We start from the raw sequence: 27355 nt of genomic DNA on the forward strand, positions 1-27355 counted from the left end.
AATGCAACAAATCAATCTTCCTGTTGTATTAAGACACTGAACTTTGGATGTCTTTGGTGGTATTTTCTACCCTATGGAAGAAAAATAGATAAAATTATATACCATATAGAGTAAAAGTAATTCCAGATAGTAAGAAGAGATATACTCAAAAGTCTCCAGAAGTTAGATACAAATATATCTTAAATTTATCTGAATCAAATAACTCTTTGTGGAAAAAAATGTAAGCCTGTGTTTTGTTTGATACAGAACCAACTGCTAGATTTTTAAAGGCATTTAAAAATCTAAAACTTACTATTTATTTTAAAATATGGCCAGAGAACCTTAAATATCCAAAGTATTTTAAGGATCTGTTCATTATTCCAAAATCAGTACTTGCGCTCCTTTCCACATTTTTTTTGCAGTTCCCCCCCCCCCCCCCGCCCCCCCAGGAAAATGGGATTGTGAAAGTAAGTAGAGAAGTGGAAAACATCACCAGAATTAAATATTTGAAACCGTCATTTAGGATTAGCACAACTTTAAGGTGTGATCTATTTTTCAGGCAACAATCTTGTCTCTGTAGTAAAGGCCTCTGATATGTGCTTTCAGATGTGACGATTTCTTAACTCTTGTTTAATCCAAATATTATTGTTCAGCAGTAGCAGTCTGGCCCTGCTACACCTTAAACACCATTGAGTGGAAAGCACACTGATACTGTAAGTCTTGAACTCTCCATTATTCTATATACTGGTTCTGGAATTTATTCTTAAACTATTTATTTCTGCTTATCGGATTTGGCGCTAAGTGAACAAGGGAATTGCAGAAACATGCCTTGTCAGCAGTTGTACTCCCATCCCTGATCGATGACTGGGGTTTGGGCTGAATCCCTTCCTGTACGTTGGCCTTTTTCCACATTAGTCTCTTCCCGTCAGTGCTCTGGATATTGGCAGGCAATGGCAGAGAGATCCTGTGCCCTTAACAGAGACAAATGCTACAGCACCGCCTCGGTAAACGGCTGCCGCACGGAGTAGGTCTCTTAAACATGTCCATTACGTAGCCTGGACGGTGAAGGGCTTGGGAAGAGTGGAGTACAGCCATTTCTCAAGCTCTTCCAGTTATGCTCATGCAAAGTTCATGGGGCAGCTCCCACCCGCCTGGACAGAGGGAAGACTGGGGGGCAGCTCCCGCACACCTCGTAAAAACGTGGGGAGCTCAGGCACGCATGGAGGAGAGGAGCCACGTGTGCCCCAGCTCTGGGAAAGGCTTAACCGGAGCTTGCACCTTGGCCGCCACAGAGGCCAAGGTCTCGTTAGGGGCCTCGGGTGTGTTTGTCCCCCTCGGAGCTGCCGCCGCCCCCTTGCCCTCGCCTCCCCTCAGCCTTGCGTCCCCGCCGTGGGCCCGAGCCGTGTTTCCCCGCGCGGACAGGCCCTTCGGGGGCAGCTCTTGCGGCTTCCCCTCAGGCGTCGCCCTGCGGACGGACGCACCGCTCCCTCAGGGCGCACCCGAGCGGCGTTACCGGCGGTTCCACCCGGCCGCCCTCCCGCAGAGGCCGCCGCCTGGCCCGCCGCCCCCCCTCCCCGCGGCCGCCGGCAGGTGGCGCTGCCCCGCCGTCCCTCCAGGCGCCGCGCGGCGCCCCGCCCCGCGCCCCCCTCCCGCCCAACCACCAAGGTGAGGCGTTAAAGGGCGGGGCCCTGCGCCCCGCCCCGCCCCGTCGCCCGCGCATGCTGCCCCCCGCCCTCCTCCTGCGGCGGCAGCGGCTGGCGGCGCACCGGGAGCCGGAGGGGAGCACCGCCGGGCCCGGCAGACCGAGAGGGGAAGAAGAAGAAGAAGAAGAAGCAGCAGCAGCAGCAGGAGGAGAAGGAGGAGGAGGAGGAGGCGGCGGCGGCGGCGGCGGCGGCGGCGTACCCGCCCTGCTGAGGCAGAAGCCCCGCGCCATGAGCCCCGAGGAGAAGCCACCACCCAGCCGCTCCCGCGATGACCGGCCGCCTCAGCCCGTTCCTGGCCGGGGCCGGCGGCGAGGCGGCTTGCTGACGGAGATCCGCACGCCCATCCGCACCGAGCCCTTCCAGGAGCGGTACAGCCTCAGCCCCGGCAGGGAGCTCGGCAGGTGAGCGGGGGGGGGGGGGGGGGGCGGCCGCCGCTGCCGCCTCGTCCCGTCGCCGGGATGCGAGTGCTCCGGCGGAGGCGGCGGGAGGGAGGAGGTGTCCCGGGCGTCCCTCGGCCGCCCCGCCGGCTCGGCGGAGTGCAAGGCGTATGCCCGCCGCGGAGCCTGCCGCCCGGCTGCGAGGGCGGCGGGCCGGTGCCTTCCTCCCGCGCTGCTCTCTCCTCCCCGGCTGCCGCCGCAGCGAGCTGCCGCCGGGCACCGGCCGTTCTCACCTGTTGCCCCTTCCTCCGCTGCTCCCTTTGGACAAAATTAGGTGATGGTGGCCCTCGCTGATCTCGCCCTGCGGCGGGTCCGCTCCGAGGACGTGCCCACCGCGCTGGCCGGGAGCATTTGGGTCGCTGGAAGGGGCGGCGTGAGGGAGCTGCAGCCCAGCGGCTGGCCGCCCCTCCTGGCGAGCAGGTTGTCCGCAGCCTTGCGAAGCTGGCTGCCGAGATAGGCTCTCTTCCCGGGGAGCTGGTGTGGGGTAGAGAGTGCTGCTCTAGATTGCCATTGGAGACGGAAACCTGCCCGTTTGGGTTGTTTTTTTGGTTTTTTGTGGGGTTTTTTGTTTTTTTTTTTTTTTTGCTTGAGCTTTGTGAGCTGTGGCATGGGGGAAAAACAAGACCAGAGGAGACTAGTTTGTGGTACTATATGCTTGAGAATAATCTGTTGGGACTTTTCAAAGAATTAAAAAGCTGATTAAAGAACTTCGTTTTGAAAGTGACTCCACATGCAATAATTCCAACACCTGACTGATAGCAAGCAAGGTTTGAGGCAGAAAGCCTCATTAAAAGGTTTTCGACTCTCAGGAACTATGTATATGGAATCTGAAGGTTTTCGACTCTCAGGAACTATGTATATGGAATCTGAGCACCACTAAACCAATGCTTTTGTCTAAAATTGTCACTTATGAAAAGAATGGCAGTATTCTTACAATCACATGTGCTTTATCTAAGAGTATTCAGATTTAAAAGATCAGCTGAAATACCACAGGATATACGGCAGGATACACTCCTGCACGTGTGTTCTTTTGCAGGTTGTGCCACCTGTACAGCTCAGTTTATACAGCAGCAAAAACGATTCCTCTGGAGCTAAAGAGGAGTTTCAAAGCAAAGGTAGCTGCTGGAAGTACCCCTAACAAACGTTTAGGTTGCCTAGGTGTCAGCTTAGCGCTCGCTTAGTAACCCTGATGTACTAATAGAATAATACCTGTTTAAACATACTGGCCTAAAGCATTCACATGGGAAGCAGGTGGGAGAAACATCCCATAAAGCGGGAAACCATTTTTTGGCATGATGTGACCGCAATGTCCAGGGCCTGGAAACAGAAGCTAACTAAATGCAGGCTACAACCAGACTAAATTCTAAGCAACAGTCAAGAACGTGTAGGAGCAGGGTAGAGCAGGATGTCCTGGTGTTGCTGCTGCGGGGGTTTTTTATATGAAGACCAGATAGCTTTCCAGAAGATATTTTGCAATTCTGCCATGGACTGAGAGCTTCTTGTAGAGCTGGGTGATATTCATTGACCGAGTCAGAAAATGGACTAGATGTACTTTCGTGAGCCAGAAGGAAGCTTCAACTGAAATGAGTAGCTTTACTCTATGAACAGGAATTAAGTACTATGGTAAATCTTAGTCTGCAGTTTAGATAAGTACATCTCAGCATGGCCTTTTGTGTGGAGTTGTTTTTTGACCAGAACTACATTTAAAGATGACCAGCACATGAAGGTTGTGATTTTGCACCTGTAGTTATGTCAGAAGAAGTTAAGTGACTGTTCTAAATCTTTGTCATGTTTTTGTGCAACAGTTGCACTTGTTTGGGATCAGACTGCCTTTTTCTCTCCTCAACTTCATAAATCTTTTCACTGTCTTCTCTCTTAGAACCTAGAAATATCTACATTTGAATGTATGTGCTTGGGGTTTTATTCAACAATTTTTAATGCTTTTACTACACTTTGATTAAAAACAGTTCAGCTCAAGTCCTCCCATTAAAGTCAATTTTTTGCTAACTCGTGACAGCATAGGTGGTGAATGGGAAGTCTCTCAGCTGCTTGTAACTGTCTCTGTCATATTGTTGATAATATATGCTTAGAAATTGTTTCACTTTTTTTGTTCGTAAAGCAAGTCTGCTTATGGGTAGAGTTTATCTTTACAAAGGACTTGGACAAATTAGCACGCAGGTGTAACAGGTTAGACAAAAACAGTCCTTGTGCATACAACATAGTCTATTTTAATTCTAATTTGGTAGGTGAATTTGCTAACAAAAAATGTTTATACACTCTCTATTCATCCATCCCATTGCCCAGAGTTAGGGAAACAATTTTAAAGCTGAACTTCAGGTGAAGGTTTTGAGAATAACAGCGTTTGTATGAATTGTGTTTAAAACTGACAGCAAGGAGATAAAAGAAAGTAGATTCAGCACCTTTGCTGAGAGGAGGGCTGCTGCATAAACTCCGCAGGTTTGGGTGCTCTTTGGCCTCCGATCCAGCCAACACAGGTATGTTGAACTCACCATGGCACTTGGGGCTCCTGTCGTCTGTTCCCTTGTCACCTATGTGTGGAGGAGGTGGGAAGACAGGGGAGCATGGGAAAATGTCAAGGCGTGGTAGTTCTGGCAGTGCAAGGAAGGGGGATGTTGGGGCTGCTGGCCCCTGGTGGCGTGTTGGGAGGCGAAAGTCCTGGGGGAAGTATTTCTGAAAGTCATAGATGAGCCTGGGAGGAACCTGATCACGATGTCACCAGAGGGACTTGGGTGCAAACCCGTAGGAAACTGGGCTTCATTGGTTCTGCTCATGGGGAAAACACTGCTTTGAGAAGATAAAGCACTTCAAAAGGCTGAAATGCTGTTCAGTAGGTGAACAGGCATTTGCAAGTCTAGAGAGATAAAGCTGCTAGGAAAAATGGATTCGTTTAGGAAAAATACCAAAAACTGGTCATAATGCCTGCTCTGGACAGGAAGTTATTTCAGGTTGCTTAGGATGATATGGAGATGGCAGGGGTTTGTAATGAAATGTTCTAATAAATGAAATTTTGGGCTAGTCTTCACAGACTTATTAATTTTACTGTCCCCAAATCAGAATGTTGTTACACAAGTCTTCATCTGTGTGTTGTTTAAAATCAAATTTGCCTCTGATGGATGTTTTAAGGGTGCCACTTCTCATCAACTTGCTCAGATTTAAGTGTTTTCAGGTGGTGCTAGCTTGAGTTAGGTTGGTGTGAAGTAATGTAACCTTTGCAGAGGACAAGACACCAGTTGCTTAACGCTGCTTCTTCCCCTTACCATCTGTGGTGCTTAAGCCATAATTGTACTGTAAAATGGGGAACAACATATTTTGTATTAATTAGAGCTTCTTTAAAGAGTCTAGTATAATTGTATCTAGTTGCTTTGCTCTTTCCTCAACAAAAACCTCATAATTGTGCACACAAAATATTACCAGACTATTAGTTAATTCTTCAGCTCATTGATGGAGTATTGCACTTTTAATGTAAAGCAGGCTAGGTATATATTGGAAATCGTCATTTGTATACAGGAAAGACTATTCCTGATGCTAGACCTGGGTTGGAGGAAGGCATAGGTGACTGGCCTTGCCGCCTTCTCACTGGAAGGTAACAGTCACCTTAAGTGATTGCTGTAAAACAAGCAATCTTCTGCTAGTGAAACGTAAGCAGCGCATGCATTTAGATGTATGCCAAGTGCAATTCAGTTTGTTCTTCTCATTCCTGTTTTTTTTGTTAAAGCAGACAAGCTCATTCTCCACCCAGAGCTAAGAACAAGTGTTTTAATCATCTGAGGAGACTGAAAAGAATAAGGACATATTCTTTGTTTCTAACTACTGACCTGGCTGTAATTTCATGTGCAGATAACCCATGTCTTGAATTTTGTATTTTTCTTCCCCACAGACTCTGCCATGAACTTGCTTGTTTCTCAGGTAGCTTTCAGTGCATCTTAGTAGCACATGACACTTGTACAATTTTGTGCATCAGTAAGAATGTATTTGCTATCAGAGTTCTGCTCTGTGCAGTAGCACAGCTGGGATGAAACAGCTGTGGTGGCACTAAGTGAAAGTGGAAAAGAGGTAAAAATGAAGAGTTGCAAGTAGCTGGTTCCACCATTTGAGAATAAATTTATGTGAGTGAATTATTCATGAACATCATAAATGGAATCCCCACACTTTGCTGTTTGGAAATCAGAAATTTTAGGGGAGAAACCCCACACTTTAGAAAAAATGTTTGGTATGAGTTATGTAATAAATGGCATGTGGTTTTGTGGATCTCAGAAAAGTTTTCTGAACTTCATAGAAAGTCAATATCTTCACTAATTGCTGTTACTCCTGCATTTGTTACAGTGACAGTGTTTATAGGTCACTTAAAGTCATTAAAGTAAGGTTGGTTCTCTGTTCTTCTGAGCCTATGACAACCAAAATTAACTGGTGTGACATAAATGTTCCTGCTTATCTGATTGGACATTTGATTTGTGATTTGAGGCTTTTCCTTTAAGCCATCATGTATGCCAGCTGAAACAATGCTAATTCTGTTGGCAATCTGAAAAGATGACATTGAGCTTCTTTGTAATCAGATATGATTTATCTTAAATCATAATTCTTGAATGAGACTTTTGTCAGGACTGAACTGCTTTTAGTTTCCTATTCATGTCTCCCTTCAAAGCATATTTGTTTGTGTTGGGATGACTGGTAACCAGTCTTCAACTTTGGAAATGTGCATTTTTTCCTCTCAAAATTGTTCTTCCTTCAATGCAACGTTCTCGCTGCTAGCTCTTTCTCAATACAGCTAAACTAACGCTCTGATCTAATGCTATTTTCACAATTTAGTGTTTTTTATAAGGAGTTCTGAAAAGCAGGATTTTAAGGGAAGCAAAGATAAAGTATATGCAATGTGTACTTTATGGGAAAGCTTGTTTATATCTGTCTTATCAAAAAGAAATTCTTTACAAATTTATCTTTTGGCTTAACCATACAGTGGCTGATATATGTGGATCTTAACTCCAAAATTGTCTCAGGCATGACTCTGGCGCACAGTAGTTGGTTCTATTAGCTATAAACGTCAGGTTTGTTACATTTCATGTTTTTAGGGATTGTATTCAGAAAAGGTGAGTTCTACAGGCAGTAGTTATATTTGCTCTAACTTACAGGTATAACCATGAAGAATCTGGGCAGGATTCTGGGTCTCAAACAACTGAGAACTGGTGTTTGTCAGCTGGCTGAACTCCCATGTAACCTGTCCTTTTAATTATGTCACCTGCCAGGCTGCTGGCCAGCTCTGCTAGCCATGCACGGCCACACGCAGTGGTGGCTCCTGCTGTTTCTTGCTGCCCCGTGAATACGGTTTTATTTCTGTAGTGACTAATGTGCGATGGATCGGCAATATTGGTACTCATTAGGCTAATTAACTTGCTTCCAGATAGATTTTGTGTGTAATTCAAGACAACACAATGCTGCCTGAAAGCTGTATTACAGCGATTTCAAACTGTTCTAAACTACTTTCTCTAGATCCTTCACTGCTGCTAGAATTAAAAGCTTTTGATTCTTGCTAAGGTGGAAATTCAATGGGAAGGAAACTGCATTCAGGGACTAGTTAAGGAAAACAGAGAGGGCTGAATGCAGGGGTCTAGATTTTTGGTGTAAAGGCTTAGTACGTACCAGGTATTAAAATAACTTTCTGTTAAAGGGCTTATCTGTTAGTTTCTCAATTTATTTTTATCTATTGGGTTTTTTTCTTATCAGCATAGGATTTTTTTCTGTGCTGGTTTTGGTTTTAGTGCTAAAAACTTCAGCAAGGATTTTAACATTTTTGGTAAATGCATAGGTTTATATTGCACATGAATCATACAGTCGCATGTCTTTGGAACAACTTAAAATCCTTTTTCACTGGCTATGTAAGAAAGGTTGCGCTCTGTCGTGGTTAGGATTGGAATACTGGAGGGATGTTTACGTTTGTTGTAGCTTTAATGCTAATGTCACAAGCTTCCTACAAATCTATCTAAAAGAAACTGTCCTTGCAATATTTTTGGGATCGGGAGCGTTGTTAGCATGTTCTTATGTTTCCTGATGAGCTGTTTCTACTGTACACATTTGTTACTGCTTCTGACATGGGTTTTGGTGTGTAGGAGGTTGCTAGCCTTTAGGTGTCTGTTCCTCCTGTGGTGTTCTGTGGTAAATCTACATGGATGAATGTATTTTGTAGTGATCTTTTGGCCACGTCTTCGTAGTGCTACAAAATCCTGTAATATTATTTTCAGGCATATGCAAAGCTATAATGTTTTCTTAACATATATATTAGTAATCAAGAACTTTCCCCCAAAAAATTGGATTCAAGACACTGAAAGCATATTCTTACCGTTTGTCTGCCTTTACAGACATTGGGCTATGGTCTGTCTTAATGGCTCTGGTCTAGTCTTAATACATACTGTGCTATAGATAATATTATTAATAATATATTATGCAAAATATTATTCCTGGAGGAATAACTGTGACTCTATCAGCGGTTACAAGTCCGATTATTTTAGTGAGATTGCCTAGCAAATACCCACTTCATGGGTGCTTATTTGATTTACTTCATTTAGACTGAGTAATTTTGAAACAAATGCCTATTAAAAGCAAACCAGCCACAACTTCTTTCAGCAGTTACGTTTTGTGGATAGCAGTCTGCCAATAGGTTGGGAGCTGTGAGAGTGAAAACTTTGACATTCAGCTGAATTAGTTAATTCTGTGAACTTCAGCTTGGAGATAGGAGAGGCAGATCCCATGAAATTGTATTCCAAACCAGATAAGGACTCTTATTTTGGTTTCAGCAACCCTACAATAAGTTAAAGAACCAAAATAAAGATAGTCAAGCTATTATTGCAGCTTTATAAGAAAAATGTTACATATAAATAAAAAGTAGTTTTGAGCATTATACCTGTATGGTAAGAACTAAGAAAAGATTACTATACCTCAAAGTATGAAAATCCATCATTGTGTTACATGACAGATGTTAATTAATAGGCCTTTTCAGTCTAAAAATCAGTACTGTATGAATGGAACTGAGTGGAGCGGGTGGCGTGGGGCTCTACTGCAAGGAAGTTTAGAGCAGACACTTCAGCCCAAAGTGCTGTGGGGGAAGCATTCTGACGTAAGTGCTGCAGTGTGGTTTGAGCTGGCCTGGTGTAACTCATCAGCTGAGTGTTCTGTCAGGAGTGACACCCATTAACGTGGGTTAAGCACTATGCTCACTTCTGCTCTGTGTGTTTGTATTCACATTACCGTTGTTGCAAACACATTGTTAGAAAGCTTTCTGTTGGCCAGGCTGTGTAACTTTTTTTTTAAATCATCCGTGTTCCTTGCTTATACAGTGAGACTAAGAATAAGGGATTTTGAGAGCTGTTAAACAATCAAAAAAATGTCTGGCTGTTATGAGACATATCTTGGTGAAAATATGAAATGCCGTCTTCAAAAATGCAGAGCGGAGTCTGAGTACTGCATGGCAAATGGTGCAGGTTTTTGAGCAGTTACTCAATAAGAGTGCTGGTTGCTGTTGCCTTGAAACATGCCTAAGTATGAAAACAATAGCTGGCTTATTGTGACATAGTCATAGAAAGCATAAATTGCCTACTCGTACACTTTGGTTTTGCCAGCTTTTTTAATGGAAGGTTTGAGGAAGACTTAATATTGTGAACTAGTGCAGCTTGTTTATTCTGTATGTTTGTAAACCAGGTTCCTTGAATTGACTGGTTTTTTCATTTCTTGCTTTTCATGGAGGTTAATTTACATTCTGTATTGTGGTGTTCCTGACTTTTAAGTGTAGGGATTATCACTCAGCCAGCAAGGCATCTTTCTAAATTTAGAATATATTTTAAATGTATCCATTAGTAGCCATTTAGTTCAAGTTTCCTGAAATGTTGATTTATAAGGGCAATACTGAAGTTGTCACTAAGGGACTTAAAATTAACTTTAAATTCTGCTTTAATTTCAGGGGAAAATTTGCGGTGGTGAAGAAATGCATCCAGAAAGATACTGAAAGAGAGTTTGCAGCAAAATTCATGAGAAAAAGAAGAAAAGGCCAAGACTGTCGGATGGAAATAATCCACGAAATTGCAGTCCTTGAGCTGGCACAGTGCAACCTTTGGGTCATTAACTTGCATGAAGTTTATGAAACTGCAACAGAGATGATTTTAGTCCTGGAATAGTAAGTACTAGCAATAATTCCTGAATAACCTTCTGCCGTATTTGCTTAAGACTGATAATATAAAAGTACTGTGTATCAATATGAATAATGTGAAAAGAGTTTGTTGCCTGTTACACTTGCTTGAGTTCAGAAAGAATTGTTAAGAAAAATCAGTATTACAGGAAGTTGTATGCAGTCTTGTAACTACCACAGATTGTAATAAATTTCTCCAATTACATAGTATCGTTTAAAGCTGAACTAGAATTCTACATATTTTATGTAGTTAAAATTATCTTTAGTGAAATATGAACTGTGTACACTCCCTACTTGTAAAAGAGGAAGAGGAAAGAAGTAATGAGTATCTGTTCAAAAACTGAAGTTTATTTCATTGACAGTGGCAAAGATGGGGTGAAATCTGGGGATTTTTACCAGTTATGGAAAAGTATTGAAAGCAATGTCATTGTTAAAAAGAAACTACCAAAAGCCCCTATGACCTACAATGAAAAGCACTCTCAATCATTATCTTTCTGGAGAAGAAAAAGTGTAGGGAGGGTTCAGACCTAGAATAGTTTCTTTCAAATGACGTTTAACTTGTGACTCTAGGTTTGTCTGTGTGTGTTTTCCCCCTTGAGTTTGTCCAGACGGGCATTTCTGCAGCTGTTGTGACTGTTTGTCTAATACACTAGCGGCTTAGATATTTGACATCTATGTTCCGAGAGGCAGCCAAATGCTTGTGGCTCTGGAACTCTGTTAAGATCCTCTTCAAGCTCTATGGATTTTAAGCTTTAAATAATTAGAAGAACAGCGAGGCTCAATAGTTCAGAAGTGACTTAACTTGTCTGTTGAAATAGATCTGGTTTATACAGATCTCTTCTGGCTTGGTAACAAAAAGAAATGGTGAGAAATCTTGTTTCCCAATCTGATCTTTTTTAGAAGTCAAAAGAAACTGTATCTTTTAAAGTTCAGTGAGATGGAATGAGACAGTGTCTGCTAAGGCAAACTTCCTTCTAGAACACATTTTTTTTCAGCTTCTTTGTGCCCTCATGGAGTTTGTGATTTATGAACTGTTATAATGCGAAGGTGTGACAGAGCTTCTGGAGTTTTGACTGCTGTTACTGGAGACTCATGAATACATGCTTTAAACGCTAGCAGTACAAATCTAACTAGAATATGGTTTAAATTTCTGGATCTGGTAGGGATATAACATGAGCAGTAGAATCCAAAGCTTGATATGAGCAGTGGGTTTTGTGGTAATTTTAATGTAAAATTGCTATTTTTCTTTTAGAATTCAATTGTCTTACAACTGCAAAACATTTTTAATCCAAAGTATTAACTAGGTGGTTCAGTAGTCTCCAGGTTGTTCAGTAATTAGCAACATTATTGTTTTGATATGCTTCACAGTCATACCTTGTTTCAGATAAATAGCTGTGTGTTCGAGTTGTAAATTACAAAAACAGTCTTTCCCTGACTTCAGCAAATGTATCTGGATACTTCTTTAATGTCAGCATGTTCCAGAGACATGTCACAACAGAACAGGTATGAACGTTAGTACATTTCTGACATTCTGTATGCAGAGGATTAACGAACGAATCTGGACTGCAAGCTTCTCTAGGGCATTTCAGTTTCTATTAAGCTTGATGGTCTGTGTGGCAGATTTTTATCTTGGGAAGGAGAAAAACACTTAATTGTTGGCCACTAACTTTATCGGCTAAGGTTTTAAAGTTTCTTGTCTTGACGGTGAATCTGTCATAAGGGATGAGAGGGACACCTCGTGCTTTGCCTTTTCATGAAGAGAAGTATTAATGCTACATGGAGGGTTGTCTTTCAAGCAGTATCAATTTTTGACAGAACAAAATTGGCCACTGTTAATATTAAGTGCTGAGCAACGGGAAGCAATGAGGCATTATAGTGTTGGTCTCAGCTGTAGGAACTGTAGCTTCTGAACTGAGTAAATACCTGCCAGGGTCTTGTGTAGATATAGTAGACTTATGTTATGCTTACTTAAAAAAAAGAAAAAGGTTGCCTTTATCCTCTTGAAGACATAGTCAGGATTTATTTGATATGCTGGATGAAGTGCTTTTTTTCACCTGCAGTTATTTAGATCTGGATAGCGTTACTAGTTGTATGTCTTAACATTACTTATTGTCCTACTAACTGGAGGTGTGACTGATTAAAGTAACAGTCTGCTGGCAGGAAATGATTCATTTGGCATGGGATTCAGCAGATAGAACTTGAAGAAAAGCCACTGTAATCAGAAATAACTGTGCTGCTCCCATCTTTGCATTAGAGTAATTAGCAAAGTTATTCTAGATGGCAGTCTCAATTCAAGACTGGAGCCCTTCAAAAAGTTTTAGGGGAAGACTTCTCAAGTGGTGTTAGTTACCTTTTCTTTGCATTTCATTCACTGCTTGGGCTGACTAATCTGAAAGATTAAGGCCAAAAAAAGCAAAACCCTGACAACCCAGCATTTGTCTGAGAACCAAAAACTTTAAATAACAGTATCTGCAACTTAAAGCATGTGGATGCTTCTTGTCCCACATGTCCTCCCATCAGATACAGATTTACAATTTTCTCAGGCTTTGGGGACATTGGTATGTTATGGTAGCCTTACACTGGGAAAATTCTCAGTAAATTCACTTGCTTACACTCCAGTGGTATGCCTAGCCAAGGAAAGGAGGGTGTGACTGTTGGCAGTAGCCAACGTGAACTTTTGCTAATAGTGTTACAGCCACCTTGGTGTGATCTTCTTGTAATACAAGTTCTGTGTACAGAAAGCAGCTGAGTTTCCATTTATCTTCCAAAGAAAGGCTTTTGACAGAGCATAAGATTCAGGAAGTAAACTTGTGGCCTGTGCAGACTGTATATGGTCTTACTTGGCATTTGAAATCAAGTGTATTCTAGGAACTTGTTATCTACGTATCTGTACTCTGAGGATTTGTACTTTGGTGTCTTTCAGAAGATTATCTTAATGTCTGATCTATTAAATCTGGGGGAATGTTTCATTTTTTCAGATGCCCTGAAATAGATTTGTTCAATCTTTTTCTAATGATACTCTAAATGACTGTGTTAGTGTATTGTAAGTGCACTTGAAAGAAGTAGGCTGAACTCTGTACAGTGCATTGTTAAGATATGTTTCAAGGAAGATAAGCAGCCTCCATTGAATTTAAAGTAAACATAATTTTAACAAAGATTAATGCTGCAGACTTACAAATGGCTTTTAACTCATTTATGCTGATAAGCAGTAATAAAATGTTGGCATGCTTTTCATTGATGAAGAGCAGTAGGATTTCACGTGAAACTACAGAGAAGTTATAATAGCACAACAGTACTTTGATAAACAAAATTGCTAAAGAATTCTGGTTTCTATAGCTTTTAAGTTTGGAAAGAATTCTTACATCTTGCCCTTTTTCATACACCTAGCTAAGGGAGTGCGTACTAAAGAAGTAATGTGTTCTAACACTGGATTTCAAAACATTGTGCTCTTAAATATTTCCATATCCTTTTTTTTTCAGATTAAGATGACTTTGTTTTCCTAAAGATTTTCTTGTCCTGGGGACAATTCTTTGCTTTTATCCCTTGGGAACATTTTCTGTGGAGGTGGGTGGGGGTGCCCATTGGTTTGCAAAGTTGTTTCATAATGACCATTAGAAAACCTACAGCTTAATGGAAAATGTGTTCTTAGAGGAAAAATGACTAAATGTTTTAAACCCAGAGAAGAACTAGTCAGCATGTATACGGAAATCATAGCCATGACATGCCCATAATACTTTCCTAGCAGGTATTTTAATCCCTTTGGTGTTTTGATTATTTTTTTTATCTTAACTCTAGCTAGGGAATATGAAATAACTGAGTTGAAAGCATTGTTAAGGAGCTTGGCAAAATTTGGCATAGGTGTGTGGGAGAGTCTTTTTGGAGTCCATTTTGACATTGTACATCCAGCCGCTTGTGACTGGGTTGGCTCACAGCTAGCTTGAGGGAGACAATTAAGCTCCCTCCCCAGCAACAATACAAGAAAGGGTCTTGCAGTTACAAATTTCCCTGTGTTCTTGTAAAGAGTTGCTAGTTACTTGTTTGAATGTGGCAAATTTTGGATAGAATTAATTGTCTGGAAGAAGTTGTTCTATCTGCATCCTAATGAGCAAAGTTGATCAAAAAATGAAACATTGCATGTGAAACCACCTTCCCATGTGAAACTTTTTTGTAAAGCTAAGTGTATTTGACTGTGGTAGCTAGGAATGACTGTTTCATAAGTCATGAAGTGGGTGTGCATGGGTAAGGGCTATATTTGCTTGTCTCACTCTTAAAAATGCTGATGAGCCTAGGGATCCTCATAAATACTGGAAGGTACTTAAATACCTTTTTTTAAAAAAAAGTTTTCTGGATTCGAGGGTCATCTTCTCTCGTATGGTAGTGCTGTCTCTTGATTTCAGTGATGGGACGTTGCTTCAACTTTTATTGTCTTGATTTTTAACACATTTAATTCCAAGTTCTTTAAGTGTAGTGTTAATTCTAGGTAGCTTACATTTTTAGCTTGGTGCCTACTTCAATGTTAATTTGTTTATTAGTGTAACTTTAATTGTAACAGATGTCTACCAAGTAGTAATATAGCAAACAGGGCTTTATGAGGCCCCCACCTTTGCTGATTTTTCAACTGGATCTGTTAAAAATAAAATGTGATTCCTGGTTGACAACAGCAGCTTTGGGTATAAATTCTATTTCACAGAATTAAATGGCAGAAGTAGTTTTGCTTATTTTAAGTGGCAAAGCTATACCAGCAAAATCCCAGGGTTGCCGCTGTAAAACACATTGTGTTAGTAATTTTGGTAGTAGATCTTATCACTCTATGTGCATTATAATTCACTGTTACAAGGAATTAAATCGTTCTTCCAAGTAATGTATTATGGCATGCTTAAAGTAAAAGTTTAATTTATTAATTACAGTAGATGTTTTTCTATCCCTATCCTGAAGATCCAATTGATGTTGCTTTTTAAAGGAGTTTCTCTTAGATTATTAGAATACATCAGCCTGTGTCCATTTAAAAAATGTCATTAATATCTGAACCCTGTTCAAAGCTGAAATATTACTGACTTTTTCCTTGAATTAAATAAAAATGTGCTGAAGAAAGATGTGATAGGGTCAGGCACATGCAATTTTTCTAGAGGAATTAAAGTATTAATACTCCTTTGAAAACCTCATTTTATTCTTGAGCTCTGTCATCTTTGATACAGGGTGAAGAAAAATACTTATTTAATGGACTTTTTTTTCAAAGAAACTCTTAGTTCGATATAACAAATCGTACTGCTGTACCAGTTAGCCAGGATATAGAACAGAAATATGAAACTCTTTAGAAAAAGTTAAGAGGTAACCCTCTTTTAAATTCTTTTTTCTTGTAAGACAATCTGCAGGGAGAATTTTTAAATAACAGTAATGAGAATATCTGGGAAGGCAAAAAACTTTTTTATAAACTGTGAAGTGTGTTAAGGTACTAGGACTGTAGCAGCAAAGTTATAGTCAACATGAAAGTTTGAGTGTATTTGTGTTGTTCTTCTGAGGGTACATAATCCAAATGCACCATTTTTGTAGAACTCATGTTGAATATGCCTCTCTTCTGGATTGCCTAGGTGATTAGAAAAGAGCAAGCAGGGGCAGAATAAGTGGCTCTGCACCAATAAAGATTAACGCATGTGCGTTAAGTCGTGTTTGGCATGTCACGGTTTGGGGTAACTGGAGGAGATGCTGTCCTCTGGTTTCGCCATCTTTCACTGAGGGATTATTATAGAATTTCGTGTAGAACAAAGCGTGTATGTGTTGATTTCATAGTAGTAATTCAATGATCTATATGCAAAATGGCCCCAGTCTAATGTTCTTATGCCCATTCTTGCTTTGAGATGGAGCCTCTGCTCTGCTTATTTTACTTTTGGTGTTACATAGTTATGTTGTAAAACAATTTTAGTTCTCTAGTCATTGCTATACAGAGATGGTACTGTGTGTGGCTTCATTCATAAAAACATTTGTCTCCAGTTATTTTTATTTTTTTTGTTACTTTGTTATTTATTTAAACACAAATAAATAAAAGAAGCAAGCTGAGAGCTAAACTTTTCACAAGTATTTTTAGATTAAAGCCATTTAGAAACTTAATGCATCACTGTGTACCATAGACTTCACAAACAATTCAATTATAGACTTTACGTTTAGTCTTTTGAGTATCTCTGAAGTGTTTTGAGGAGGATCGGGGGTGGGGCGGCTTTGCTTTGTGTTTGCAAAGGCTTACCTGGGCCACATTTCCATGGTTTCATAGGAATGGCAAAAGGCACATCTTCTATGCAAACACTGCCCTTAACCGAATGCGCCATTCATCTTCAAGCGTAGTCAGTAGTGTATCCAAAATAGTCCTCAAAATTTCTGTAGTATTCATGTTCTCTAACCTAAATGACTAAGAACTTTCCTTCTCTTTAAAGCTGCCATGCTGCAGAGCCATCTTCCTAGGCTGTAAAAGCTTGCCAAATGTTTAATGACCGAAAATTTCGCTATTGCACGATACTGCCACTGGTCTTGCTTATGCTAAATAAAATAGCACAACTAGAACAAAATGGGTGCTATAACTTAATCTTTGAAATAATAAAATTCATGTTGCTTCACAGTGCCGCTGGAGGTGAAATCTTTGACCAGTGTGTGGCTGAAAGAGAGGAAGCCTTCAAAGAAAAAGATGTTAAACGACTTATGAAGCAGATCTTAGAAGGAGTTTCATTCTTGCACAGAAACAATGTGGTTCATCTTGACTTAAAGGTAAGATTGTTGCTATGTTTTTCTCATTAATTTTTTTTCTGCTGACTTTCTTGTTGGTCGTATGTCATACTAAAGCTAATTTGTAATTAATAAAATTTTTATCTAGTTATTCCTTGAGTGATAAAATTCAGCCTTTGGGATGCAGTAGGCACCAGGGCTGCAAGCCTTTTGGGGAGTTTCTATGATTATGTCAAATAAACTTCATCTTAGTGAAACGTAATGAATTTAAAAGTGGATTTGAGTTACACCTTAAATTGAGAATGAGTGCTTTGAGTAAGACCTGACTCATTTTTAAAGTGCGATAAAAATGCCTGGGTATTATGTGGCCATTGACAAATAGGTTTGGTTTTTGTATTGACTTGACTTTTAATCAAACAGAAGGATGGCAGAGACTGGTGGTATAAACTGTAATGTCTCAGAATGAAGTGTTCATAAAGGACACTTTAAGTGTTAAACACATTTATAACACAAGTATTTTCTTAAATTACTGTAAAACTTAATTTAAATGGTTGTCATTTACTGTAAACAGTCGTTCAACACCCTATTGGTATGTAAATTATTACGTTTTACTGGAGTAAATATTTTTTTTCTTACTGAAAAATAGCTTTGACACAAATCAAGAGAAGAGTACGGTTGCCATCATATGAAATAGCGCTGCTTATGGTTAAGGGCATTGTAACAGCAACCCAGAAAACTGTCCTCTCCCATTGGCAGCAAGCTGCAGTTGACTCTCTTTAGCTTCCATCCATGTCCTTATATGGAAGATGTAATTTTATCTCATTTTGAGGCTGAACTACTTTATTACTAAGTAAGGCAGTGTAAAAAGTATCTTGCATTGAAATTTTTGGATTCTTTAGTAAGCTGCTACGTGTTTGTTCTGTTGCAGAGAGCCTTACTTATATTTAATTGCAATTTGGCAGTATTACAAAGCTACCGGGAGATTCCAGTATCAAGCTGTACATACTTAATATATTACCTAGCACATTGTGAACCATTCATCAGCTAAAGCAGATGATGAGTAATATTTGCACACAAATGTCACCTGTCTGGTTTTCCAACCATTTATTCAGATTGTCTGTGGAATCCTTTAAAACTTTCTGTAACCCATTGGTTTAGTCATACACATAGAATATTAATAGTTGTACTAAAATAATTAATGGAAGCTTTTTAGCAAGGGGTGTGAAGGTAAGTGTTCAGAAGGACTGAAAATAAGCAGTTAGAATTACTTAAAGTTCACGTATGCTTATACAAGATACTTGGTGTCTCTACTATGGTTGGGCATTGAATTTCCTTGAAGCAAAGTGTGTAAAATTAAAATATGTCTTTTGTGGACAGTGTATTCTCATACATGTTTGTAGTTAAAGCCATGGTGTTCCTTAGCACTATCAACTGGGTATGGGTAATCAGAAATGGTTGTGCTTTATTTGACCATGGTACTTAATGGCAACAGTAGACTGGGGTGTTGATTACAGCTTGAGGACCGGTAGCTTTTTCAAAGTTCAGAAAATTCTTATTTAAAAACTTTGTAACCGGTCAGGAAACTTGTTATAAAATTGAGTATATCCAGTTCTCACTGAAAGATACAGCATTGCTTTGCTGGCTTGTAACTGTTAATTAGCAGATCAAATTGTCTAGTGCTTGAGTGTGATAAGTTTGTATGTTACTGTAGTGTGTGATGTGTCTTTTGAAAAGTGGACCTTAATAGGAATCCTAATTGCAGTGCCATGACTTTCATGACACGTAAAACTATCAGTCTTCTGCAAAATAAGGTTTAAGGAAGTTTTCAGAATTTTGACAAATAAAGATGATGGAACCTGTAGAATTAAAAACCATGACTTGCAAAGAATTGACACACATGCCTTGAGAGACTTTAAAAAAAGGACTATTTTTCAACAAACTCAAAAATTGAAGTTGGATGCTGGTTTTGGTTGCCTGTTTATTAACTGGCCTCAAACCATCTTCTGTTGTATGGCTCATGCTGCTTCACCTAGTGCCTTACAGCACCATAGATTTTACTAAATTCTTGGCTTTGTGGGGTGACGTTTGGAAGACTTGTGCAAAGTGTACTGCTGTTAAGCGAGGTGTTTGCCAGTATCAAAAAGTTTACAAATTCTTGCTAGAATGTTTTGTTTGTGGGATTAGTTTCACCTTTGGGTCTCTAAAGGTTTCCCTTTCGCTTGTCTGGTACAAATACCTTTGGCGAGGTCCGTCTGATTTTTCCATATGTTGCACCTTCAAAAAAGTCAGCCTCTATGCCCAGAAGAATTTAAGTCAAAATGGTTGTCAGTATGTGATGGTCAGCTTGTTGTTGTAGTTCTATATTATAAATCTAATCAACCAGATCTATGCCACTGTCAGCTAGCTTGCTTTAGCTTCTGTCTGCCCCCTTAACAGATGCAAGATTTTTCCTGTGAGACTAAACACTGCAGAAGAAAATGGGGTATTTTGATGTGGTTAGCAAGGTTGCCACCATTTCTTTCTAAAAGCATGATTCTCCTGAAAGACAGTTGAAATATGGCTTATGTTTAATAGCAAAATAGTCCTGTAATCCGGTTTTGACTTGGAGAAAGAGCAAATGTAATGCTACTGAGTGCAAATTAAGTATCACTTGACAATATTGTGTGATGCTATTTAATTTACAGGGTGTGTGTAGATTGTAGTCAGGAGTCTTTCATCTGCTCTTAGTGGTGCATAAAAGCTGCAGAGTAAGGAAAGACTCCTTTCTCTGTGTTTTCATTTGCTGTTTGACTTGATCTTGAATTGGTATCTGGTAAAAGCTTAAAGTAGTTTGGAATGGAAGAGAATTTAAAAAGGCGTAGGGATTGAGGAAGGACTAGCTGCTGCTTGTCTACAGTGGAGATAGGAAAAGAGCCTTACCTAGGCCTGGGGTCTGGGAGGATGACTGCTCCAAGCAGCACTGTCCTATTGTATGTATTACCCTGGTTATCCAACAGACAACTTTTCCTTTCCTCCTTCTGTATGGTTTTCAAGACCATGTGTTCAGTGCAGACGACTAGCAAAATCATTGTTTGAAATTGGTTTGGGTGTCATTTTACACCAATATTCAGAAAGTGAACTAATGCAATTACAAAAGAAGTGGCCTGTTACAAGAACATCATAGATGAGTTTTCTTAACCGAGTTTTACAAGTGGATTAAGGGGGAATGCTTATTATACAGAAGTGTAGAATTCATGGAAATGTGGTACTCCTTGTCTAAAGGAGCACCCAGGAAACTAAGAAAAGGGTTAAAAATCAAAATATCAATTTTTCAAGGCAAAAGAACAGTTTAATCTGGAGTTCAAGCCTTTATAGTAATTAGAGCAAAGCTGTTTGTTAACAGGCAGGTATAGATTATCCAGGTTCGACAGACCCTATTTTCATTATAGCCTTATTTCTTGATTTATGGGACCTGCATTGCTTTTTTGGGGAATAAAGTGTGATGCCAGTCTAACATGTCTGGCCCAGCCCCCCAGCAAACTCAGGTCTTGGATTTCCATTGCCTACAGATATGGGAGTCCTTTAACTTTTGTTAGGGCAGACTGATCAGCCTAGTTTAATATCTTTACGCACAGTGTAGCTGGGGTATCACAGCTAGTCTGTTTTTCCTGTTTCTGCCCATTATTCCTTGGATAATCCCCATCTTTTCTTCTAGGGATCTGATTTTTTTCACAGTATTATAAAATTAGATACCTAACTTTGTTAATGTGGCAGGTTAAGGTGAGACATTGATTAGTTTGAAAACATGACCTTTATTATGTGTCCTTAGTCATACTCTTCTTGAAACCAACTAAAGATACAGGAAATTAGGGCCAGAGGCTTATAGAAACTTCTGGAATAATGGCAAATTTGCAATGTATGGATTTTGCCATTATATAGTCAGTTTACAAGATTCCAAAACCTGCTGGCAAGGTAGGGTTGAAGGGTGTCCTGTTTTACTGAGTATGCTTATTACAAACAATTTGTGCAACTTGCAGAGTAAGTCTCCAGGTGAGACCAGATCTTTATTCATTGCCTTAGTTTGGCCTTTGCACCGACGTTCATAGTGTCAAGAAAGCTGTGTTCTTTGTGTGATGGTAGTTTGGTCCAATTTAAGTGACAAATGTAAGACTGGCTGATACTGGCAATGATAAATGGTGATTTTCGCTGCTATTACTCCTAATATGATACAGGTATAAACAATGTACTAAATTCCTAAAGCCCAAGTTTCTGGATAATGATGGTATGCCTGCAAAATACAACTTTTTGTTTTGTCTTTATAAGCTCTCCAAGGTACTTGTTTCTGGCTGTGCTGCTATGGCATTGGGATAGACTTGTGTGGCCATGTGGTTTCTGTGCACACACTGAGCTTGTAGTGAAGTACATCCATTTGGCTTGTCCATTTAGCCAAGGATTTTTTATGGTTTTGCTCAGCACCCAACATGAGAGGATCTAAATTGGAACCTTTAAGCCTTGCTGCAGTAGAGGGGGATGTTTTGAAATGTTGCCATTTGACAGTTTTCATCAGCCATTTCATTACTGTTTGACGGTAGGAGTGAAAGGCCCTTTTCAGAATGGCTACCAGGAGAGCCTCTGGCCTGCATATCTCTTGCCTTTGTGGGCTAATCAGCATTAGGCAAACCTAGATGTATCCTAGCAGAGGAAAAACAAAAGAGAAACAGGGTTACAGGTGTGGGAAAATGCTTTTCCTTTTCTCAAAGTTTTAGAGTAATTGTGTTGAGCTGAAAACTATGGTAAGTTCAAAGCTATGGCTGCTTTAAGGTTTCATGCTGGTGTTTAGACTGTCACTTCACATGGACCCCTTAATGATTCCTTAAAAGAAGAAAACAACTGGTACTTCATTATGAATTGATGTAGGGTTATGACTCAATTCATACAGTAGACGGGTTTTCTGCATAGGTATATTTTGAGTAGTAAGACTGGTTTTTAAAAAAAAAGACAATAAAAACTTCTGACAACTACTTTATCTGCTAAAATATTGTAATACGGGGCTTAAGGGTTTCACAAAACGTTCCCATTAAATACTTTTCCTCATTTAAATATAGAGAGCAAATGCTTTTCTCATGCTTTCTGTTTGCCTCTTCAGAAAGTAACAAAAATTCCCACTGGGAAGAACATCCGAGAGGCTAATTAGGGAGGCATGGTCAGCTTTTTTTGGATGTTTGCTTTTCTAATACAAATACAGAATAACAAATATGAACCATAAATCACATGGTAATGCACATTTCCAAAAGCCTTTGTATGGCCACCAGATCCCAGTTTAGCGCAAAAAAAAGCTGTTCTTAATAGATAGATGTACAAACAGAAAATAGATGGACAGCATCATGGAGTTAGTTTGAAATACTGTGGTTTAACTTTGCAGGAATGAAAGAACTTGACCATACTTAGGTTTTGCAGCAAGGAGAACTGGCCCAAGGATTTTAAAACATCCTTGCGTGGTTTTTATTTCTGTGTTCAAAAGCAAGGCTCTTCACATGAAAGCATGCCTTCATGATTGACTAGGGGATGAGGAGAACAGCGTGGCAATTAGGGAAAATGTACGAATGTTGGGTTAATCCAGTTGGATTATCCATCAGTGGTTGCTTTGGTTTCTTGCCCTCTTGCCCTCCTCCCTTTTCAACCACCCCTGATACAAGATGATCCAGGTTCCCAATAAATAAAAGCTTCTTCACTTTCATGGAACTTGTGCTCACCAGAGGCATGGACGCAATGCCAACTATCAGTGTTACTATTCAGAGAAGTTAATGATAACGTGATCGTTGGCCTGGGGGCAGGGAGGGTCACACCTTTAGTTTTTGGCAAAGATACGCTTCGGTTGCAAAAAAGTCTCTTAAGACCTGTTGTCTAAAGTGAGTTTTCAGATTTTTTTTTTAACTGAGCTAGCATTTAAAATAGATGGTAAGGAACTTCTTAATGACCACAAAGTTGCTTTGAAGGATGGCAGCCAAGATCTAGTGACGTCAGAGCAAACCAGTTTATCCAAAGGTGATGCTCTTAAAAACCTGTTTTTCAGGCTGCTGTATTTTTTTAAACTGTTCTTCAGTTAGTGTTCTGTAATACAGTTGTTTGAACAAGATTGAGGTCAGTTGCAACAGACTTCCTTTAAACAGGTGTAGTCAAAATAGTTTCATATGTTCAGGTCTTTTTAAAACGATTTGGACACCCTTCAACAGGAGGTATCCATTGGAAGGAAGCAAGGAGCAAATGGGAGTTGAAAAGGTGATATGAAGGACTAAAGGTAGCGATGTGGAGGTATTTATACGCTGTTGTTGAACGATAACTATTGGCATGTGTTTCGTATGTGTTCTAAGCTAATAAAGGTAGACTGATCCTCAGTTATAAACAGAAAATCCTGCCACTCCTTTTAGCCTGTGTGTCTCTTCAGGTTCACTTTAGGGGAACTAAATAAATGATGCTGGGTATCATACTTGTTATGGAATGCATTATTGCTACTCAAGGTCTAAAATAATTATGCAATATGATGTCAGAGGCATTAAGTTTGGGTGATCCTGAAAGTCTCCTTTTGTTTTTCAGCCCCAAAATATTCTTCTAACCAGTAAGTCTCCTCTGGGAGACATTAAGATAGTAGATTTTGGCCTTTCCAGAATAATGAAGAGCAGCGAGGAACTAAGAGAAATTATGGGAACTCCAGAATATGTAGGTAAGTTGTTACTATAGGAGTGATGTGGGGAGTCAAAAGAGGAACTACTTCAGTTTGGCAAGTGCCAGGCTGGCCGCGTAGTTACTGTGTCGAAAGATCAGGTTATTGCTTGGACATGGTACTGCCGTGCAAGGTAGGACTGGCAAGGCTTGCCAGTCTGAGTGACGATTGTGTGCCTTGTGCTGGAGGAGAGTACACGCTTTAGATGATTCTTACCAGCAGTGATAACAAGTATTGCTTGGATTAAAAGTTAAAAATTACATACTAGGTCTCTGTATATAATATTTTAGTCTGTGGAGGCTTATATCTATTTTATTTGTATACAGCTTCCTTAGCTGGGAAGGCAACTGGCCTGGCTTCTGAAGGTGACAATAAAAGACAAACAATTTTTTTTTTTACTTAAAACCAATTAATGGTAGTAATCAGTTAAACAACTTGAATAGAAATATCTTTATTTCAAAAGACTGTCATGCTTCAAATAGCTTATCTTAAATTTTACCACATGCCTGTTATTGCACTATATAACTACCATATAATGTCTGCATGTGACTAAAAAAAACCACCCTTTTTTCCCCTGAATAGCTCCTGAAATTCTGAGTTATGACCCAATCAGTACAGCAACCGATATGTGGTAAGTTGAACAAATTAATGGTCAACACGGCTTCCTTTACTGAAAAGTTTTTTTTAGGGGAAAAAACCCCACAAAACTAAAAAACTGCTTTTCTGGTTTTTACTTTTAATTTAGGAGCATTGGAGTACTGGCATATGTTATGCTAACAGGGATATCGCCATTCTTGGGGGATGATAAACAAGAAACGTTCTTAAATATATCTCAGATGAATATAAGTTACTCTGGAGAAGACTTTGACCTTGTATCAGAGTCTGCTGTGGACTTCATCAAAACTCTGCTGGTTAAGAAACCTGAGTAAGTAAGATACGTGATTGTAGACGCTAATGTGTCAGACTGGATTAATTCTAAAGGTAGCGAGTGCTGGCATCTTTGTTTTCAAAGCATAAGGGAACTTGGATTATTCATATGTCATTGTGCAGTTAGTTTTCATGTATATGAAAAGAGCGCTCCTTCATTTCCCTCCAAACTTGCATATTCTGAATGTGTCCAAGTGTTAGTAATTAAAATTCAAATTGATTTCAGAAAACTGGATATGAATTGTAGCACGCAGTGCAGTATCCTGACTTTCCTTGCAGGTACTTGCCTGACGTCTTTTAAATGAACTGTGCTTTGAGCCTTCTATTTTTGATGAGTTGGTAGAGTATCTTACTCTTTTCTTGTTCGTTAATGTGGGCAGCAAATTGGAAATTTCAGGTCTCAAAATAGAAGAAGTGTTTTCTGTGGAACTTCACCAGTTCTTCATGGGACATGTCGGCTATTGAAATTGCCTACTGCTTGTCTGTGGGAGTACTTTAAGAATGTACGGATTGGATAATTTTCCTATATTAAAAAAAAATCAGTGTAAACTCAATTTGAAAGTTGATTGGCAACATGGGAGTGTAAACCAATATTTAAGGATCTATGAACTCCTTTATTTTAAATGTTACTACGAGTTCATTTCCTTGGGCTGCTGCCCGTCTCTTTTTGGTAAAAGGTAGCTATTGGTGCTTTTTAAAGTTCTGTCTTCAGTACAGTCGTATCCTCAGAATAATTTGTATGGATCTCTTCTGCAAGGTACTGGATTTCAAATTAATTTGGACATTTATTTTAGCACTCTTCTTCCTCTACAGGGACCGGGCAACTGCTGAAGAATGTCTTCAACATCCGTGGTTAAAACAAAGTGATAATCCTGTTTGCAAGGCCTGGAATAAGAGTACAGGAGGGGAGACCAGCGATGTCACCCAGAAAGATGCAGATTCTGCCTCTGAAAAATCAGTAGATGCTGAGAAGATTGAAGAGGAAGAATCAATAGTGACGGAAGAACTAATTGTAGTGGCTTCATATACCCTGGGACAATGTAGGCAGTCAGAAAAAGAAAAAGTAACTGAGCAGAAAGCCATTTCCAAACGATTCAAATTTGAGGAACCATTACTGCAAGAAATACCAGGAGAATTCATTTACTGAACTGTGTGAAGCTTCATAGCTGTAACTGGAAGGCAATGTTTCCTACTAAACAAAAATATCCTAGCCAGTGAATTTCTGATATGCAATAAATGTTCTAGGTAAAAGAAAATGTTCAAAAATGGCATCCACAGGAAATGTGCCAAGTTTTTTAATTTCATGGAACAGATAAACAAGATTTCAAGTGGCTGACAGGAATTTAACAAAGATTAAAAGCTTATTTTTGTTTGTAATTTTTATTTTGTTTTTTTTGTTGTTGCCTGATAGCAGAGTTTTTGTTAAGCGTTCCAGTGTTCTGGAGAAGTTGGCTTTGGAAGTGTTTCAGTGACATATGTCAAGAAGAGTATTTTAGGATCTGTTTTGGCATTTAATGCAAATGTATAATGCTGGGGTTTCCTCAAACACCTATTAGCACTCCTGAGTTCAGTGGAACTATCTATTGATCTAAAAATTGTATGAGAGGAGAATTTGATCAACTGGTTTGACATACAGATTTCAAAGTTCTGCTGTGTATACATTTCTTTGTCTGCATCAAGTCAAAGACCCAGACTCATCTGGTGTATAGCCAGTGAGCTGTGCTTCTCTGGGGAGAGGGGCACATGTCCCACAAGTAAAGAAATCTGTATCGGGGAAGGATTCCAGATCACAGTGGTGATGCTTCTTTCTTTGGGAGCATGGTAAAATCCTGCTCCAGAGGGTGATGCATTTGCTTAGGCCAGTCGCTCTTGCGAGCCAGCAGAGATCGCTCCCTTCCCCTCCTGTGTTGGGCGAGATGTGCTAATAGAATCCAGCTCGGTGTGACTGCACAGTGTTGATGAGTAGAAAAAAGAATGACAGAGGGTCTGATACAGCTCTGCTGGAGTTATTGAAGTTGTTGAAGTTCTCTCCGCTGACTTCACCATGTTAGATCAGTTTGTCCAACTAATGATAAACCAGCCCTTGATTCCACCTCCCCCAGAACCCAGCTGGGGTTTTACTGGGAGCATGAGGTCATTTCTGCCTCCTTTCTGTTCCTCTGTCCACTGCTTTAAGGAAGAAAGAAGCGTCCTTAGGCTAAATTGCATAACCTTGTTCAATATAGCTATCAGATGAGGAAGAAGCTAACACTTCCTCTCCAACAATGAAGCACAACTCATACCTCGTGCTTCCTGATCACTCCTCCCTTAGACACTTGGAGAAATAGCGTGTGTATGGTGGGGCAGAGTGGGATTAGGGAGCTGTACGGGTGGGTCGTAGTTCTGAATGGACACGGAATGTCCCTCAGAGGACAAAGCTGGGACCAGCTGGAAGTCAAAATTGACTGGTTTTTGCAATGTACAGGTCTGTGGATCTCAGAATGAGCCCTAGTTTTCGAAGAAATCATTGATATTAATGCTGTTCCAAAGTTTAATTTTTATGAAATTGAAGTTTAGTACTGTTGTATTGCATACTGTTAACTATTCAACTATTTATTTGGTTTCCTTATGCTGTTCCTTTATAATAAACCCTGACAAAAGTTTTCTTGCTATAAAGCAACGAATAGAAACTCTTAAGCTAGTTTCTCCTTTTTTTTTCCATGTTGCT

The 27355-nt window shown here is 39.9% G+C and overlaps 1 protein-coding gene across 1 annotated transcript; it reads left to right on the forward strand.

Annotated features, from left to right (window-relative positions):
* Positions 1-1910: 1910 nt before the first annotated feature.
* On the forward strand, positions 1911-26013 carry STK17A (serine/threonine kinase 17a). Its single transcript, XM_086468025.1, has 7 exons — positions 1911-2083; positions 10086-10298; positions 16919-17063; positions 23595-23721; positions 24304-24352; positions 24467-24646; positions 25462-26013. Exons 1-7 carry the CDS (start codon positions 1911-1913, stop codon positions 25793-25795), a joined length of 1221 nt encoding a protein of 406 aa, XP_086324151.1. The 3' UTR covers positions 25796-26013.
* The last annotated feature ends 1342 nt before the right edge of the window (positions 26014-27355 follow it).

This window comes from Leptosomus discolor, chromosome 7, assembly GCF_034619465.1.
Source record: "Leptosomus discolor isolate bLepDis1 chromosome 7, bLepDis1.hap2, whole genome shotgun sequence".
Taxonomy (NCBI): domain Eukaryota; kingdom Metazoa; phylum Chordata; class Aves; order Leptosomiformes; family Leptosomidae; genus Leptosomus; species Leptosomus discolor.

Excerpts from the sequence above, each read along its gene's own strand:
- STK17A (XM_086468025.1), top strand. The coding sequence starts at position 1,911 with ATGAGCCCCGAGGAGAAGCCACCACCCAGCCGCTCCCGCGATGACCGG. Across the intron at positions 10,299-16,918 it reads ATGATTTTAGTCCTGGAATA|TGCCGCTGGAGGTGAAATCT; the intron begins GTAAGTACTAGC and ends GTTGCTTCACAG. Across the intron at positions 24,647-25,461 it reads CTGCTGGTTAAGAAACCTGA|GGACCGGGCAACTGCTGAAG; the intron begins GTAAGTAAGATA and ends CTTCCTCTACAG.